Raw genomic sequence first — 17,316 nt, forward strand, 5'->3', positions numbered from 1 at the left:
AAAGAAGGAGGGAGGGAGGGAGGGAGGGAGGGAAGGAAGGGAAGGAAGGAAGGCCCAGGGAGGTGGGGAGGAGGAGGAGGTATGGGTCATGGGGTAGTGTCTGGAGGCCTCGCCTTTGTCCCTAGGACCTGGCCCACGCCTGGCACGTAGCAGGTGGACACATATATGTTGAAGGAATGAAGTCTTTCAGGGACTGGCAGCATGAATGTTCAGGGCAGGGCCAGCAGGGAAGACACGTGTGGGCTGCAGGATGGTCTGTGACCAGCCTGAGGGGCGCAGGAAGGTGCTGCTTATGGAGATTCACGTGAGCTCCAGTGTTGAAGGTCAGACCTTGAACTTGGCGGTGGTCGGCTGCCCACCACACAGTTCCAGGTGCACGATTTCCCTGGTTGTCTTCTTGCCCCGCCATACTCTGAAGGATGTAATCCAAATCCCACGCTTCAAGTTGCTGAAATCATTAAAACCAGTGATTATGAGGATGCTGAGGGGCCCCAGAGGCACGGTACCTGTTTCACAGCTGCTGTGACCCACGGAGATGGTCATAGGATGTTGGGGTGTAGAAATCAGGAATTAAATGCATGACAGAGTTTGCAAATGGGCTGACCCCACCTTTCCATCACAGATTGAACGCTTCTGTTAAGGTGGGCCTGCACTTTGGCCACCTCCTTCCTATGCTTTCTTGGAGATCAGTACTTTACTTTTGGTTTTGGCACAAAGACGTTGTTTGACCTTAAGGAAACCTTGTGTTGTTTCATTTTGTTTTGTTTTTGAGACCGAGTCTCACTGTGTCACCCAGGCTGGAGTGTAGTGCTGCGAGCTCAGCTCACTGCAACCTCCGCCTCCCAGGTTCAAGTGATTCTCCTGCCTCAGCCTCCCAAGTGGCTGGAATTACAGGCATGTGCCACCACACCTGGTTAATTTTTTTTTTTTTTTTTTGTATTTTTAGTAAAGACGGGGTTTCACCATGTTGGCCAGGCTGGTCTCAAACAAACTCCTGACCTCAGGTGATCCACCTGCCTCCACCTCCGCCTCCCAAAGTGCTGAGTACAGGCATGAGCCACCACACCCAGCCTAATTTTTGTATTTTTAGTAGAGACGGGGTTTCACCATGTTGGCCAGGCTGGTCTTGAATGCCTGACCTCAAGTGATCCATCCGCCTGGGTCTCCCAAAGTGTTGGGATTACAGGCGTGAGCCACCGAGCCCAGCCAAACCCTGTGTTGTTTTAAGAAACACTATTTAGGTTCATACAGGTTCAGAATGTTTGGAGGTTAAAAAGTTTTGTTCTTTCAAGAATCAAGCTATTCCAGGCAGGAGCTAAAACTGCAAGGTTTGGCAGTGAGCGCTTAGGCGCAGAGTGAGCGTGAGGAAATTAATCAAGAATTCATGTTTATCATATGACCTTTCAACTCTTTGCAGTCCTCTAAGTGGAGAAAAATAAGTTTTTAGGTGAACAGAAAGAACTTTAAACAGTAGTAAAGATGACTTCTGTGTATACCTGATGCCAGTTTTCTCTAAGCTGTTAAGAAAAATTATCCAAAATTTGTAAAACTGAGAAGGTGTGATGGTTACTTTTCTGTCCAGTAGACAACTCCTCTAGGACATGAATGTAGCAAGCGTTCCTCTCTCTTTCCCCAGTGTTTTACAAAATCCCAATTTCTTTTTTTTTGAGATGGAGTCTCGCTCTGTCCCCCAAACTGGAGTGCAGGGGTGTGATCTCCATCTCCCGGGTTTAAGCGATTCTCCTGCCTCAGCCTCCCAAGTATTGGGTTATAGGCATGCACCACCACACTTGGCTAATTTTTGTATTTTTAATAGAGTCAGGGTTTCACCATGTTGGCCAGGCTTGTCTCGAACTCCTGACCTCAGATGATCCTCCTGCCTCAGCTTCCCAAAGTGCAGGGATTACAGGCGTGAGCCACCACACTGGCTAAAATCCCAATTTCTTATGATCTCATTAAACCGGCTCTGTCATCCTGCTGGTTCCCTCATTAATGCACTGAATACAACTCTGTAACAGGTGTTCACTAGTTTATGAGAATGAGGGCTTTCATATTTTGAGATCAGGCTTTGACAGAACCAGGTTCTATATTTTAGATATGGCTATATGTATTTATAAACATCCTTGCGAGTGGAATTCCTTTTTTTCTCTTTTTAAATTTATACATTATTTCTTCTTTTTTAGAGATGAGGGTCTCACTGTGTTGATCAGGCTGGTCTCGAATTCCTGGGCTCCCTCCTCGGCCTCCCAAAGTGCTGGGATTACAGGCGCAAGCCATTGTGCCTGGCCTCCTTTTGTCTCTTTAAAGAAGGCAGGCCCTGCTTGTTCTGGTTCTTGTTAACCCCCGCCCAAGGATGTGCTCTGCTGGGACCCCCAACCGCTCTGCTGAGACAGGTACACAGAATGGTGGATAATGGGCCTAAGGTCCTAGTGGGGCAGCCCTCAGGCTGCTTCTAGCCCCAGTGCATGGGAACAGCGGCCATGCCGCAGGTAACAGGCCTGAGAAAGAGCCAGGCACGCGGAGGGAGGCGCCTACCTGGAGCGAGAGCACTGGTGGTCCCTCCGGAGGCTCCGCAAGGGGCATTTTGGATCTGGCAGCTGATGCCACAGTGTGGCAGGGCGCCTCCTTCACCCCTCCTTGGTCACTACTGGCCGGGCCGCAGGCATCCCGGGTGACTTTCTGGAGGATGTCCTTCTCTATCATTTTCCTTCGCTCCTGTCGGAGGGCCCGGCGGTTCACAGATTCTTGTGAGGCGGGCTCTGCCTTCGGGTCTCCTTCATGGCGGGAGAGACTGGCTTCGGCCTGTGGGTCCCAGGGAGGACCCTGGGATCCTTTGGTGTTGAAAGACAGGCTTCCAAGGTCGCTGTCCAGCCACCTGGGGGTCTCCTCGGCCATCCCAAGAAGAGCGCTGACCTCACCAGAGCTTTCAAGAGGCCTGCCAGGGTCTCTTCCTGCCTGAAAGGATGCATCCTTTGTCCTTGTGTTCCGTCTGTTCCCAGGTTCTGTGGCCAATTCTGCAGGCACCAGAACTGGCTGTCGAGAAAACAGGTATGTTCAGTTAGCATCCTCAAAAACATGCTTCAGGGAATTTTTTTCATAGTAAAATATGTGCATAATTTTATTTATTTATTTATTTATTTATTTTTTGAGACGGAGTCTCGCTCTGTCGCCCAGGCTGGAGTGCAGTGGCCAGATCTCAGCTCACTGCAAGCTCCGCCTCCCGGGTTTAAGCCATTCTCCTGCCTCAGCCTCCCGAGTAGCTGGGGCTACAGGCGCCCGCCACCTCGCCCGGCTAGTTTTTTTTTGTATTTTTTAGTAGAGACGGGGTTTCACCATGTTAGCCAGGAGGGTCTCGATCTCCTGACCTCGTGATCCACTCGCCTCAGCCTCCCAAAGTGCTGGGATTACAGGCTTGAGCCACCACGCCCGGCCAATTTTTTTTTTTGAGGTGAAGTCTCGCTCTGTTGCCCAGGCTGCAGTACAGTGGTGTGATCACAGCTCACTGTAGTCTTGACTTCCTGGCCCACGCAATCCTCCCACTTCAGCCTCCCAAGTAGCTAGAATGACAGGCACATAATACCAGGCCCAGTTAATTTTTTTAAATATTATTTTGTGGTGACGGAGTCTCTGCAACATAGTTGGTCTTCCAGGCTGGTCTCAAGTTCCTGGCCTCAAGCTATCTTCCGGCCTCAGCCTCCCAAAGTGGTGGGATTACAGGCATAAGCCACTGTGCCTGACCTATTTCAACCATTTTTAACTGCACACTTCACTCTACTAAAAATACAAAAATTAGCCAGCATGGTAGCACGCATGTAATCCCAGCTACTCGGGAGGCTGAAGTGGGAGGACTGCTTCAGCCCAGGGGGTGGAGGCTGCAGTGAGTGGTGAGGGCACCATTGTCCTCCAGTCTGGGTGACAGAGCAAGATCCTGTCTCAAAAAAAAAAAAAAAAAGTTGGAAAGCTGCTGTTGAATATGGGTTGGCTAAAGACAACACCACCGAGGCATCCCGCTACTTAAATACAAGGCTAGAGTGGAATGTATTGTTACAGCAATGGAACAGTATTTCAATTATCAATAATGATAATGTGGGGGCTCAGAAATTGATACCCCACCGGCCGGGCGCGGTGGCTCAAGCCTGTAATCCCAGCACTTTGGGAGGCCGAGACGGGCGGATCACGAGGTCAGGAGATCGAGACCATCCTGGCTAACATGGTGAAACCCCGTCTCTACTAAAAATACAAAAAAAACTAGCCGGGCGACATGGCGGGCGCCTGTAGTCCCAGCTGCTTGGGAGGCTGAGGCAGGAGAATGGCGTAAACCCAGGAGGCGGAGCTTGCAGTGAGCTGAGACCCGGCCACTGCACTCCAGCCTGGGCGGCAGAGCAAGACTCCGTCTCAAAAAAAAAAAAAAAAAAAAAAAAAAAAAAAAAAAAAAAAAAGAAATTGATACCCCAGGCTGGAGTACAAGCCATCCAGCCATGCTTCCACCTCAGCCTCCTGAGTAGCTGGGACCACAGGCACACCACCACACCCAGTTATTTTTTAGTAGAGATCCCACATTACAAAAAAAAGAAAATAATCCAGAAGAGTTTCTGAAGTAATTGATTGTAGAAATGAAGAAGCAAAATAAAATCCACGTGGAAATCGTTCCACCTGAACCCACCGGAGTTCTTAGCCACCCTGAGGATCTCTGCTGTGTGGGGTTAATTCAGACCTCGGTCTCGGCATGGCAGGGCTCATGGGGGATTTCCTTCAAGGTGACGGGTGATTGGGGGCACGTCCCGGTTTTGTGAGATCATCTGGTTCAGTGCCTGTGCCCCCTCATTCAGTAGGTTAATGGTTCTCAGCAGAATACCTGAGAGAAGTGACGCTGGAGCTAGGCCCCGCCCCCATTTTGGAAGTGGGTTAGTGCCTCTACACTGTTTTCTTTTTTTTAAGATGGAGTCTCACTCTGTTGCCCAGGCTGGAGTGTGCAGTGGCATGATCTTGGCTCACTGCAACCTCCGCTCCCTCGGGTTCAAGCGATTCTCCTGTCTCAGCCTCTGGAGTAGCTGGGATCACAGGCACCTGCCACCATGCTCAGCTGATTTTTGTGTTTTTAGTAGAGGTAGTGTTTCACCATGTTGACCAGGCTGGTCTCAAGCTCCTGACTTCAAGTGATCCACCCACATTGGCCTCCCAAAAATGCTGGGATTACAGGCATGAGCCACTGTGCTCAGCCAGAAATGGAGTCTTGCTGTATTGTCCAGGGGTCTCAAACTCCGGCCTCATGGGAACCTCTGTCTCAGTGTGCAGCACTGGCACCGCAGGCCTGTGTTGGCACACTTAGTCCACACTTGCTCACTGTCTCCTGGGGTGTCCCTCCCACGAGGTCCAACTTTTGTGCTTGCTCAGGCACTGATGGTCCATCTTCCTCTCTCCCACTCCCCACGGTAGCCTGTAGCAGTTTAGTTTAGAAGGTTAGTAAACCAGAGTTCCTGTGTACTTGGCAGGTGCTGGGATGAGCCAGGTAGCCATGAAGCCAGCTGGATTAAGGAAGAGACATTTAGGACAATCAGTCATGACAATGACCAGAAGCTATTCAGGATGCCATGGTAGAAAGCAGGATAGGAGCGATCAAGAGGAGGAGGAGGGTCAAAATCAGATGGAAAATCAAGTCCGCACACCAGCCCTAAGGTGCTGGGCTCCCCGGGAGAGGGAGGTGTGTGGAGGTTAGATGTTGGGCATCTGAATACCTTGGGTTGTATGTACATGGGACAAAAAAAAGGACTGGGTGTCATGGAAATGCTAGACCAGTGGTTTAGATCAGTCAGTTTAGACTTACATTGCACACACACAGGCGCACACACTTCTGTGTCCCACAGACCTCGGGAATGGATTCTTCAGCTGCAGCGACCCAGGTCCTGGACTTGTCGCCATCAGCAGGATCTTCAGCCAGCTCCTCTGACAGGTCTGGAATCAGGGCGGTTTGGTTTCGCTGGAAGATGAACAGCTCCTCTTCCCCATAGTCTGACTGTGGACAAATGAGAGGGCTTTTGGAGGACGAGGCAGCAGGCAGAGCCCTGAGGGCCCAGCCGTCCCCGCTCTCCACCCTCACTTCCAGCCCAGCATGCCCAGCTCGCCTAGCCCTGCTGCTCAGGAGCCTGGGAGAGATCTGGTTCTCTCCCAGTTAGCCTTGCTGCGCGCGGCTTCTTGCCACTGTTTAGAAATCAGCTCCGCAGTACCACCTCGTGGAGGTAAGATTCAGGCTCCTGGTTCTGCAAGTACCTTGCAGACAGCAGGTGCTTCATTAATGCCTCGTGTGACATGAACAGGGCAGCGAGGTGGTAGCTGAAAGCAGGGTCCAGCCCTCCCCATCCCCTGTGACCCTGAGCCATCACTTACACAGCTTAGTGTGTCTTCTTAAAGGGACTGGGGCTCATACTCTCAAACGAGACTGACGGTGTGAAAACGCACTGAGCACTGAGGTGCGGGGTCCCTGTAGGTACTCCTTAGCCTCGCCATGCACTGGATGACGTCTGAGGTCCCTGAAGCTCTGTTGCTGGTGCCCAGGTAGGACCTAAACCCAGCCCATTCCTTTTAAAACCCTCACACTGTCTCTTAACACCCAGTGCCAACCTGTGCACTGAGGAGCCCCTGCCAGGAGCATCTTCAGCAGTATCTTACACCTGCACCTATGGCTATTGGTCTGAATGTCTTTGAAGGCCATTTCAGGGACCCCATACCACAATGCAGAATCCCTCGAAGGCTCATCACAATGCACTGGAATTGTGCATTCTCAGTGGGTGTTCTGGTCCTGTCCTGGCCTGAGAGAGTGGAGAATAGCAGAATGGAAAGGACAGAGCTTCTGCATCGAGTGGACCTTTGGTGCTCCAAGTCAGCACCAAAAACCCAAGTGAAAGGGTCTCCCAAGATGCTGAGCACCAATACCCATGCTCAGAGAGGACACTCAAGGCAGAAGGAAGAGTAAAGAAGGAAATAGGCACCCAGAAAACATAACTTTGAGTCTGGCCATGTGATTTAAAGGAAAATGACAACACACTGCACAGGTGAGCGGGAGACGTCTTCAGAGAAGTGCTCCAAAGCTGTCCTGGTCAGCGTCATGCCTGCTCTGGTAGGAAGGACAAGGCGTCCAGGGAGAGAGTTCCTGCTTACCAAGGAGGAGTCTGAGTCCAGAGACGGGAGCTGGTCTTTGACAGCCTTGAGGATGGCGTCCCAGGGCCCCGTCTGGGAGGCCCAGGGAGAGCCCAGCGAGGGTGCCATACCTTCGTCGTTGGATGCCATGAGGGCCCAGGCTTCCCGATGCCTTCTCAGTGCGCCATCACCGGAGGAGCTGTGTGGGGCACAAGGGGTGATGGAAGAAGTTCCAGGCCATCGAAGGTCAGGAGAGCAGGGGCTGCCCCACCAGCTGTAGGAGACCAAACAGGCTGGCAGGCCTCACCACCTGCCTGTTTCCTTCAGGTTATGCAAGCTCCTGTTACTGAGTGCCAGGCACTCTGTGTGTGTGTGTCCGCTCATGGACACGTGGAGCCTGCAGGTAGATCACATATATAGTGATATATACATAATACACAAATATATGTATTGGTATAAATATGCGTATGTAGATATGTGTATGTTATATAGAATGTCATGTATGATATGTAATGATATATAGGTATATTTTATATATATGCCATATAGTATCATTATTGCTTCATTTCATAGCCTCAGGGTGTTTAGTAAATAGCAACAATGGACTCTGAATCGGGGGAATTTCAAGTCCTACTACTCTTTACTGCCCTTTACCAAGGAACAGAAGAGAGACACCTTGCTTTTTTTTTTTGAGGCAGAGTCTCAGTCTGTCGCCCAGGCTGGAGTACAGTGGTACAATCTCGGCTCACTGCAAGCTCCGCCTCCCAGGTTCACGCCATTCTCCTGCCTCAGCCTCCCGAGTAGCTGGGACTACAGGCGCCCGCCACCACGCTCGACTAATTTTTTGTATTTTTAGTAGAGATGGGGTTTCACCATGTTAGCCAGGATGGTCTCGATCTCCTGACCTCGTGATCCACTCGCCTCAGCCTCCCAAAGTGCTGGGATTACAGGCGTGAGCCACCATGCCTGACCAACACCTTGCTTTTTTGTTTTGTAGACAGGGTCTGGCTTTGTCGCCCAGGCTGGAATACAGTGGTACAATGATAGCTCACTGAGGCCTCGGCCTCCTGAGCTCAAGTGATCCTCCCACCTCAGCCTCCTGAATAACTCGGACTACAGCTGTGTACTACCACATCTGGCTAATATTTTTATTTTTTGCAGAGATGGAGTCTCCCTGTTGCCCAGTCTGGTCTCAAACTCCTGGCCTCAAGTGATCCTCTTGCCTCAGCCTCCCAAAGTGCTGTGATTACAGACATGTGTCACCATGCCTGGCTGACAGTTTGCAGTCACCCAGTGATTTTTTTTTTTTTTTTGGAGTCACCACTCTGACCAGCCCCTGCATTTGTATCTTAGAGTCTTAAAGGAGATGGTCCTGTTCTTCAGCGGACTGGGGAGCTTGAGCTTGAGAGCTGGGGGGTGAGGGTCCTCTAGAGCCAGTGTCAGGAGAACCCTGTAGCCCGAGAGGCCGCTGTGGCTTTGGCCCTGCAGTCAGTGCCCCTTCATCCCCAATCAGGGCAGCGGCAGGAGATGTGAACTGGGTGCTGCTTGCTTCCCCTGTGCTTCTGGGACCAGGGCAGGTGCTTGGTGCACTCTCAACTGGGAGCAGCAGGTTGGGGACGCATCTGGTGCACACACTCAGCGGGTGTTTTTTGTAACTAGAGCTCTGTTCCGCAATTCAGGGCACAGTATTTTAGGGCAACAGAATCGTCGAAGTGAAGAGGGCCTCCAGAGACTGATAAACTCTTCAGGCGGACAAGACAATAGGCGAGGGAACGGCATTAGCAGTAGAAGGAAGCGCATGTACAGCGGCTCAAAGGAATGAACCGCCCAACAGATTTAAGGGAAGAAAAGGTCAGTTGCTGGAATCTGCGGTCAAAACGGACCAGACAATGCAGGGCCCTGAACGCCACGTTGAGGCGCTCGGCGCATCCCGAAGGCGAAGGGGAGGCTCGGAGCCGCCACTGAATAACGGCCTTCCGGCTCCATCTCGGGTATCAGTTTCTCAGCTGCAGCCTATTAGGCCCCGCCACGGCCCCGCCCAGGTCCCTAGAGCCCCGCCCCCAGCCCGCCAGGCACGAGGCTGCCGGTTGTCATGGAAACCAGACGCCAACAGACTCCCGGGTCGGGCCTTTAAATTTTATTTATTTATTTTTTTTATTTTTTATTTTTTTGAGACGGAGTCTTGCTCTGCCACCCAGACTGGAGTGCAGTGGCCGGATCTCAGCTCACTGCAAGCTCCGCCTCCCGGGTTTACGCCATTCTCCTGCCTCAGCCTCCCGAGTAGCTGGGACTACAGGCGCCCGCCTCGTCGCCCGGCTAGTTTTTTGTATTTTTAAGTAGAGACGGGGTTTCACCGTATTAGCCAGGATGGTCTCGATCTCCTGACCTCGTGATCCCCCCGTCTCGGCCTCCCAAAGTGCTGGGATTACAGGCTTGAGCCACCGCGCCCGGCCGGGCCTTTAAATTTTAAAGCTGTGGAAGTGGAAAGCCCATCGCTCCTCCTCTCACACACCCCCAGCCCGTGTTTCCCCGCGTTTTGTTCAACTCCCTGCAGGCGCAGCAGGCCCAAGGCCCCTCACCTGAGGCTTCCGCCTCCACTCCATGCGCGGTCCTAACAGGGCTGTAAACAGCTTCCAGCGCGTCACTCCAGTCGCGTCTGTCCCTCGAGCCGCGCGACAGGTACAGAGTGCCCTTCTTCGGCACTCTCCCTCTTAGCGCAGCTTTACATTACCAGACTGCCGCCGCGTTCCCCCCGCTCCTCTTTGGGGCCTTTGCGCGTTCTGCCTCTCTTGCAATGGGATTGGTTTCCCTGGCTAGGGCGGGGGCTGTGTAGAACAAACACCACTTGCTCATTGGCTGTCGCGCGTATCATACAACGAGCCGGGAAGCTGACCGGAAGGTCCGGGTGCGGGACGTGTGCATTCCACGGGGCCCGGGAGCTGTCCCGGTGTGGACCCGCGAGCTTCCCGGCGTGCTCCGCGCCCTCCCACAACTACTTCCGGGGCGGGTGCCGGGGGCGGTGGCCCGGCAAGGGAGCGTGGCGGCTAGTTGCTCGCGGGGTTGGCGGCGGCAGCCCGAGGGCGGCGCAAGGCCTGAGGCCCAGCACAGGTGAGTTCCGCAGCTGCCCGGCCCCACCATTTGCCGGCAACTGCTGCCGGCCTAGACCCGGCGCTCGGGCGTCCTGCGCTGCACTTGCTGGCCGCGTGGCTGGAGGACCGAGCCCCACGTTTTCTTTATGTGGCTGTGGCGTGGGGACGGTAATGCTCTGTGCGCCGTAGGGTTCCTGTGGGGATGTGGCCAGGGAGCGTCGGGAAGCGTCACTGCTGTGAGTTCTGGGGTTGTCGGCCAGGGACCCGCCCCGGGGCCAGTGAGCTAGCTTTGCGATGCGCCGGTTCCCGCCGCGGTTCCACGGGGCGAGAGAGGGTGCCCGGGGGCTTTCACAGACCTTCTCTGTGGGCGTGACAGTTTCCACCAGCATCACGTTTGTTAAGATTTTTAAAAATATTTTCATTTTTGTGGGTATGTAGTAGGTGTATATATTTATGGCGTACATGAGAGATTTTGATACAGGCGTGCAGTTCGTAATAATCACATCATGTAAAATGGGGTCTCCATTCTTTCAAGCATTTATCCTTTGTGTTACAAACAATCTGATTATACTCTTTTAGTTTTTTTTTTTTTTTTTGAGACGGTGTCTCGCTCTGTCGCCCAGGCTGGAGTGCAGCCTCCCGGGTTTACGCCATTCTCCTGCCTCAGCCTCGCGAGTAGCTGGGACTACAGGCGCTCACCACCATGCCCGGCTAAGTTTTTTGTATTTTTAGTATAGACGGGGTTTCACCGTATTAGCCAGGATGGTCTCGATCTCCTGACCTCGTGATCCGCCCGTCTCGGCCTCCCAAAGTGCTAGGATTATAGGCTTGAGCCACCGCGCCCGGCCTCTTTTAGTTGTTTTTAAATGTGCAGCCGGGCGTGGTGGCTCACTCACGCCTGTAATCCTAGCATTTTGGGAGGCCGAGGCGGGCGGATCGCCTGAAGTCAAGGATTCGAGACCAGCCTGGCCAACATGCGGAAACTCCATCTCTACTAAACATATGAAAACTAGCCTAGCGTGGTGGCTCATACCTGTAATCCCAGCAACTCGGGAGGCTGAGGCAGGAGAGTCACTTGAACCCAGGAGGCGGAGGTTGCAGTGAGCCGAGATAACGCCGCTGCACTCTAGCCTGGGCAACACAGTGAGACTCCGTCTGAAAAAAATAAAAAATAAATAAATTATGCAATTAGATTATATTGATTATAGTCACCCTGTTGTGCTGTCAAATACTACATCTTATTCGCTCTATTTTTTATTTGTATCCATTAACCATCCCCACCCTCCACTACCCTTCCCAGCCGTGGTTACAATAGAAGTAACCGTTCTTCTGCTCTCTATCTCCATGAGTTCAACTGTTTTGATTTTTAAATAACCACAAATAAGTGAGAACATGCAATGTTTGTCTTTCTGTGCCTGGCTTATTTCACTTAACGTAATGACCTCCAGTTCCATCCATGTTTTTGCAAATGACAGGATCTCTTTCTTTTTTTATGGCTGAATAGTACTCCACTGTGTCTAAGTACCACATTTTCTTTAGGATTTATTGTAAAGGTAACAGATACTTCACATTTTCAGAGTGGACAAAACCAAAAAGTTGAATGAAACATCCTATCTCGAGTGCTACTTTACACGACACCTGTAAAGTAGCGACACCAGTGCTACTTCACACCACACCACTCAGGATGGGATAGGACTTTTAGTTTTCACTTTAGTGTTTTTTTTTTTTTTTTTTTTTTTTTGAGACGCTCTGTTGCCCAGGCTGGAGTGCAGTGGCTTTTTATTGGCTCACTGCAGCCGCCTCCCAGACTCAAGTGATTCTCCTGCCTCAGCCTCCCGAATACTGAGACTACAGGCGCCCATCACCACGCTTGGCTAATTTTTGTAATTTTAGTAAAGATGGGATTTCACCATTTTGGCCAGGCTAGTCTCGAACTCCTGGCCTCCAGTGGTCTATCAGGCTTCGTCTGGTTCTGATTGTCCTTCCGTCCTTGGGGGTTGTCAGACATGCAAGTCTCCAATAAATAGAGAACACGGCCTCACCCTGCAGGAGGCCTTTGGCGTGGAGGAGACATGCCCAGTGAAGGCTTGAGGGAGGTATGGAAGGGACTCTGAAGTGACACTCAGCTCAGAGTCTTTGGTTTCTTATCCAGGCTCCGTTGGCCAGGACGGTTCAGTGTGGGATTCTCACCTGCAGAGTGAGGGAAGGGACTGCATGATCTTGGGCTCTGCTAGCTGAAGAGGTGGTGGTTCCAGGAGGGAGGGCTTTGCCTGCCCCACCACACCTACAAACACTCTCACCAAGGGCCTGTGAAGTGTTTGTCCCCAACATTGGTGGCTTGTTTCTTCAGCCATCTTGGCTATCAGCTGGGGCTTGGAAGCATTCTTCAGTAGAAACTGAGGTCCTCATTGCATCTATTAACTACCATAGCACCTGTAGGTGATGGCAACATGACAAGGCCTTTGTTTTCGCCTTTGCTTCCTTTCCTACCCTTGTTTCCTGGCACTCTTGTACCTAAGGATTCTATCAGGAAGCTAATGACTTAGCCTTGATTTGGGCATTCCTGGTGTGCCGTTACCCATGTAGGCCCATCTTGGGGAAAGTGTCACCCCACCAGTTCACTGGCCTATTTTATTTCCCCCCATATCTCTCTCTTCAAAGGATGCCAAAATGGAATTCCTATTCAGTTGGCCATTGCTGAGTGCCACTAATCACATCCTGGTTTCTGTACTGGGGAATTGCTTTCTATTTTTTTCAGAAAAATTTATTTTTCTTTACTTTTTTGAAATTTTCAATTTCATAACCATTCCAGAAAAATTAATTTATATTTAAAATTTGTAGGCCAGGTGTGGTGGCTCATGCCTGTAATTCTAGCACTTTGAGAGGCTGAAGTGGGTGGATCACCTGAGGTCAGGAGTTCGAGACCAGCCTGGCCAACATGGTGAAAACCCCGTCTCTACTAAAACTACAAAAATTAGCCTAGCATGATGGCGTACACCTGTAATCTCAGCTGTTCAGGTGGCTGAGGCTCAAGAAGCCCTTAAACCCAGGAGGCAGAGGTTGCAGTGAGCTGAAATCACACCACTGCACTCCAGCCTGGGCAACAGAGCGAGACTGTCTCAAAAAAAAAAAAATACAATTTACATATAGTAAAATTCATTTTGGCGTTCGGGTCTGTGGTTTCATAAAGGCATAGAGTCACAGATCCACCGTCACAGTCATACAGAACAGGTCTATTGTCCCCCAAATTCCCTCTCTGCCCCTAACCTCCAACCCTTTAATTTTGCCTTTTCCAGAATGTCGTGTAAGTGAAATTATACAGTAGGCAGGCTTCTTCCATTTAGCGTAAAGCATTTGAAATTCATTCATGTGTTGCATGTCAACTGTTGGATCCTTGTGTTTAATGCTGAGTAGCATCCATTATAGGGATGTGCCACCGTTTGTTTATCCGTTCTTTCATGTATCATAATAGCAGCCTTTTCAGATATGTCACTGTTAGACAGTGAGGCACTAGGGATTGGAGGTGCTAAGTAGCAGAGGTGCCTTTTTTTTTTTTTTGAGACAAAGTCTTGCTCTGTCGCCCGGGCTGGAGTGCAATGGCGTGATTTCCGCTCACCGCACCCTCCGCCTCCCCAGTTCAATTGATTCTCCTACCTCAGCCTCCCGAGGAGCTGGCCTTCACGCCCAGCTAATTTTTGTATTTTTAGTAGAGACGAGATTTCACCATGTTGGCCAGGCTGGTCTTGAATTCTTGACCTCAAGTGATCCGCCCACCTCGGCCTCCCCAAGTGCTGGGATTACAGGTGTGAGCCACCGCACCTGGTCCGAGCTGAATTTTGATCTAACCCCAAATCCAGGGTTCTTCCCCACCACATCAAGGAGCTGATTTGGTTAAAAAACCCAATTAGCATTTCTTTACTGCCCATCCAAGAGGCTGTCAGGTTCCTAGAGTTGATGGAAAATTCTCTTTTACCTCGTGCCTGAGGATGGAAGGAGGAGAACGTACTCCACAATTAATGCCTTACCATATGTGCTTCTTTTACTGGTGTGGTAGCAAGCTCACCAGATTTAGCATTGATGGGACTGCCCAAACCATACATTATTTAAGCAAAGAAATTTGTCTAAGTTACTCCCAGGGTTGACTGCGTTGGGTTATCAGTCTGCTAGTGTAGTGGTGTAGCAGGGGCAGGACCAGCCTGTTTCATGCCCTGGAACAACCAGCCAGGAAAGATCTAACCCTTGGGCCTTCCTCCTCAGTGATGTCCGAGCTCAGCGATGAAGCCAGCGAGCCGGAACTCCTGAACCGCAGCTTGTCCATGTGGCATGGGCTGGGGGCACAGGTCAGCCGGGAGGAGCTGGACGTCCCCCTGGATCTTCACACAGCTGCTTCCATTGGCCAGTATGAAGTGGTGAAGGAATGTGTGCAGCGGTAAGAGATTACGGGAGCTTCCCTGTCACATTTTGAATAGCGCAGTCATGGCTTCAGATCCCACGTGAAGGGGCTTTGCACACAGATGTGGATGTGTAATGCGTGTAGAGTAGGTTAACCTGCTTATCTCAGGCAGCTGTCAGTAATTATTCATGCTGGGCACTCACAAAGAGGCCGTTTTTATTCCTAGGAAGAAAAAGAGGGTGTAAACTTTGATCAGAAGCTTATAAACAGTCATTCTTTAACCAGACTAATTTTATTCACTAATTGCAGAAATGCCCAAACAAACAAGCAAAATAAAAATGAAGACAGAAAGTGAAGGCCGGGCACGGTGGCTCATGCTTGTAATCCCAGCAGCTTGGGAGGCTGGGGTGGACGGGTCACTTGAGGTCAGGAGTTTGAGACCAGTCTGGATAACATGATGGAACCCCATCTCTACTAAAAATATAAAAGCGGGTGTGGTGACATGTATGTGTAATCCCAGCTACTCAGGAGGCTGAGGCAGGAGAATCGCTTGAACCTGGGAGGCGGAGGTTGCAGTGAACTGAGATTGCACCACTGCACTCCAGCCTGGCGACAGAATGAGATTCCTTCTCAAAAAAAAAAAAAGAAAAGAAAAGAAAAGAAAAAAGAAAGCAAAAGGAAGGTGATCCCTGGCCTTCTTTTCCTGGAGGGTCCTGTGATCCGTGTTCCCCTCTAGCTTCTGCTACTGAGACAGGCTGGGCTTTTAGTGCCTCTGGGGAATGGCCTCCGGACCTCACTGCCCACCTGCCCTTTGCTAATGTGTATACAATAGTTAGAGACAATAAAAAGACCCTGTCCGGGCCCATGGCTGCGTCTTGCCCATAGCAGGATGTGATCATCTTGTTTTTGGAAAAGGGTAGTCTCCTCACTTCTACCCCGTTATGTTCCACACCTCCTAACTCTGTCTCCTGGTTGTCATTTGATATTGTGGTGCAGTGACCTTTCTCCCTATCTCCGCGTGCCTCTTCCAGTTCCCAGTGAGCCAAAGCAAAGCCTTGCTGAAGCCCCAGGACTCCGGTTCCCGACTTGTGGCCCTCACTTAGACATACCAGCCCATGGAGCGCTGGTGCAGCTTGGTACGGGATAGTCTGTTGTGCTCCCCCTGCAGGAGGCTCTAGGCATAGGCAGTTGGGTATGCAGTCAGTGCGACCCCTCACAGGATCACGTTTGGAATTCTCAGGCTCCTGAGTCTTTCGGTGTCCTGTTAAGATGCAGAGTCCAGGATGGCTCCGCAGAGGAGCAGCGGAAGGTGTTTGTGTTGTGGTGGGATTTCGACACTAGCTGAGGTGGAGGCTTGCTGACAGTAAGCACAGGATGGGGCCTGAGGGGAGATGGGGGCATCAGAAGGGAGGGGTGGGGCGGAACGAGGAGTGTTGAGACAGCCCCAGAAAGGCGCTCTGCTGTTGTGTAAAGGAAGATAGTGTTAGGACGAGCTGGGTGCATTCGAGCCCTGTTGCAGAAGCATCTCCATGCAGCCCCCTGGGCAGGGGCTGCCACTGAACTCTGGTATCAGGACCTTCTGGAATGGCTGCCTGGGTGTGCATCCCAGAGTCACTGAGGGCTGCCAGGCAATGGAAGGTAGTTGCCTGGTATGGTCTAATAGGTGAATCCCGGCCGGGCACGGTGGCTCACGCCTGTAATCCCAGCACTTTGGGAGGCCGAGGCGGGCGGATCACGAGGTCAGAAAATCGAAACATCCTGGCTAACACAGTGAAACCCCGTCTCTACTAAAAAAATACAAAAAAATTAGCCAGGCATGGTGGCGGGCACCTGTAGTCCCAGCTACTTAGGAGGCTGAGGCAGGAGAATGGCGTGAACCTGGGAGGTGGAGGTTGTAGTGAGCCGAGATCGCACTGCTGCACTCCAGCCTGGGCAACAGAGCGAGACTCTGTCTCAAAAAAAAAAAAAAAAAAAAGTGTGAATCCCACAAAAGGGACAGATCCTGGGTTTCAGTCAACAGTTGTTACACTCAGTGCAGGCAAGAATTGGGGAAGGGAAAAAAGGCCTGTGGGGGTTAACCCTGTAGGATCCCAGGTAACCATGCAAGTGGGTATTATTTTAAATATGACTCCCTTGTCCCAACCCCAAAGTCACGACTAGGAAGCCCACAGTTTTTTCCCATGGGAAAATGCATTTCCAGAATTTTAACGGAAATCAGTGAGAAAGATAGGATTCTTTGGTCACAGATTTTTCGAGAATGTTTATTTAGGGTGAGGTGACAAAGGATGAATCAGTGGCGGTGAGACTTGTCCACGGTGGAGTCCTTTCTTTCCTCACTGCTCCTTTGTCCACCTAGCACTGGGCTAGTAGATGCCAGTCCTGCGGTGGTCAGGGTTTTTCAAGTGTGGCTGTGTTGACAGTCCATGCTGGGTCATTCTTTGCTGTGGGGCTGTCCTGGGCACTGTGGGATTATTTAGCAGTAGCCTTGGCCTCCACCTGCTAAATGTCAGCAGCCCTTCCCTGCCCAGCTGTGAGAACCAAAAATGCCTCCAGACGTTGCCAGATACTCCCTGGTTGAGCGCCATCTGTCTGTCTGGTGGTGTGAAAGAACATAGCCGGCCTCGGGCTAGGAGGATGCGAAATCAGCACAAGGAGACGAAGGCTCAGGGCCTCAGGAGGCAGTGTACGAGCAACTGTCAG

General features: G+C 51.2%; 2 protein-coding genes across 19 annotated transcripts in view; one reads left to right on the forward strand and one right to left on the reverse strand.

Annotated features, from left to right (window-relative positions):
- The window catches only part of CUNH16orf71 (chromosome unknown C16orf71 homolog), a 16,333-nt gene extending 6,483 nt beyond the window's left edge, over positions 1 to 9,850 (reverse strand). For 4 of the 5 annotated variants that reach the window (XM_033235846.1, XM_033235844.1, XM_033235847.1 and 1 more), the window contains exons 1-5: positions 9,714 to 9,850; positions 7,156 to 7,333; positions 5,825 to 6,013; positions 2,536 to 3,033; positions 331 to 448 (exon numbers count right to left, since the gene is read on the reverse strand). In XM_033235846.1, the coding sequence (XP_033091737.1) occupies positions 331 to 448; positions 2,536 to 3,033; positions 5,825 to 6,013; positions 7,156 to 7,284 (934 nt within the window). In that variant the 5' untranslated portion in view covers positions 7,285 to 7,333; positions 9,714 to 9,850. Of the gene's footprint in view, positions 1 to 330; positions 449 to 2,535; positions 3,034 to 5,824; positions 6,014 to 7,155; positions 7,336 to 9,713 lie in introns of those variants that run through there. The other variant, XM_033235845.1, reaches the window with a different exon arrangement.
- A 269-nt stretch (positions 9,851 to 10,119) lies between these two features.
- ANKS3 (ankyrin repeat and sterile alpha motif domain containing 3) overlaps positions 10,120 to 17,316 on the forward strand; it is a 42,822-nt gene continuing 35,625 nt past the window's right edge. The window contains exons 1-3 of one of the 14 annotated variants that reach the window (XM_033235852.1): positions 14,539 to 14,652; positions 15,648 to 15,752; positions 15,857 to 15,979. Coding sequence is in view for 4 of the 14 variants with exons in the window: in XM_033235849.1 (XP_033091740.1) it covers positions 10,370 to 10,391; positions 14,481 to 14,652 (194 nt within the window). In the remaining 10 variants the exon portion in view is untranslated. Of the gene's footprint in view, positions 10,243 to 10,278; positions 10,392 to 14,480; positions 15,753 to 15,856; positions 15,980 to 17,316 lie in introns of those variants that run through there. The other 13 variants (XM_033235855.1, XM_033235850.1, XM_033235856.1 and 10 more) reach the window with 13 other exon arrangements.

The sequence above is a fragment of the Trachypithecus francoisi genome, unplaced genomic scaffold (genome assembly GCF_009764315.1).
Source record: "Trachypithecus francoisi isolate TF-2019V2 unplaced genomic scaffold, Tfra_2.0 Lachesis_group15, whole genome shotgun sequence".
Lineage (NCBI taxonomy): Eukaryota > Metazoa > Chordata > Mammalia > Primates > Cercopithecidae > Trachypithecus > Trachypithecus francoisi.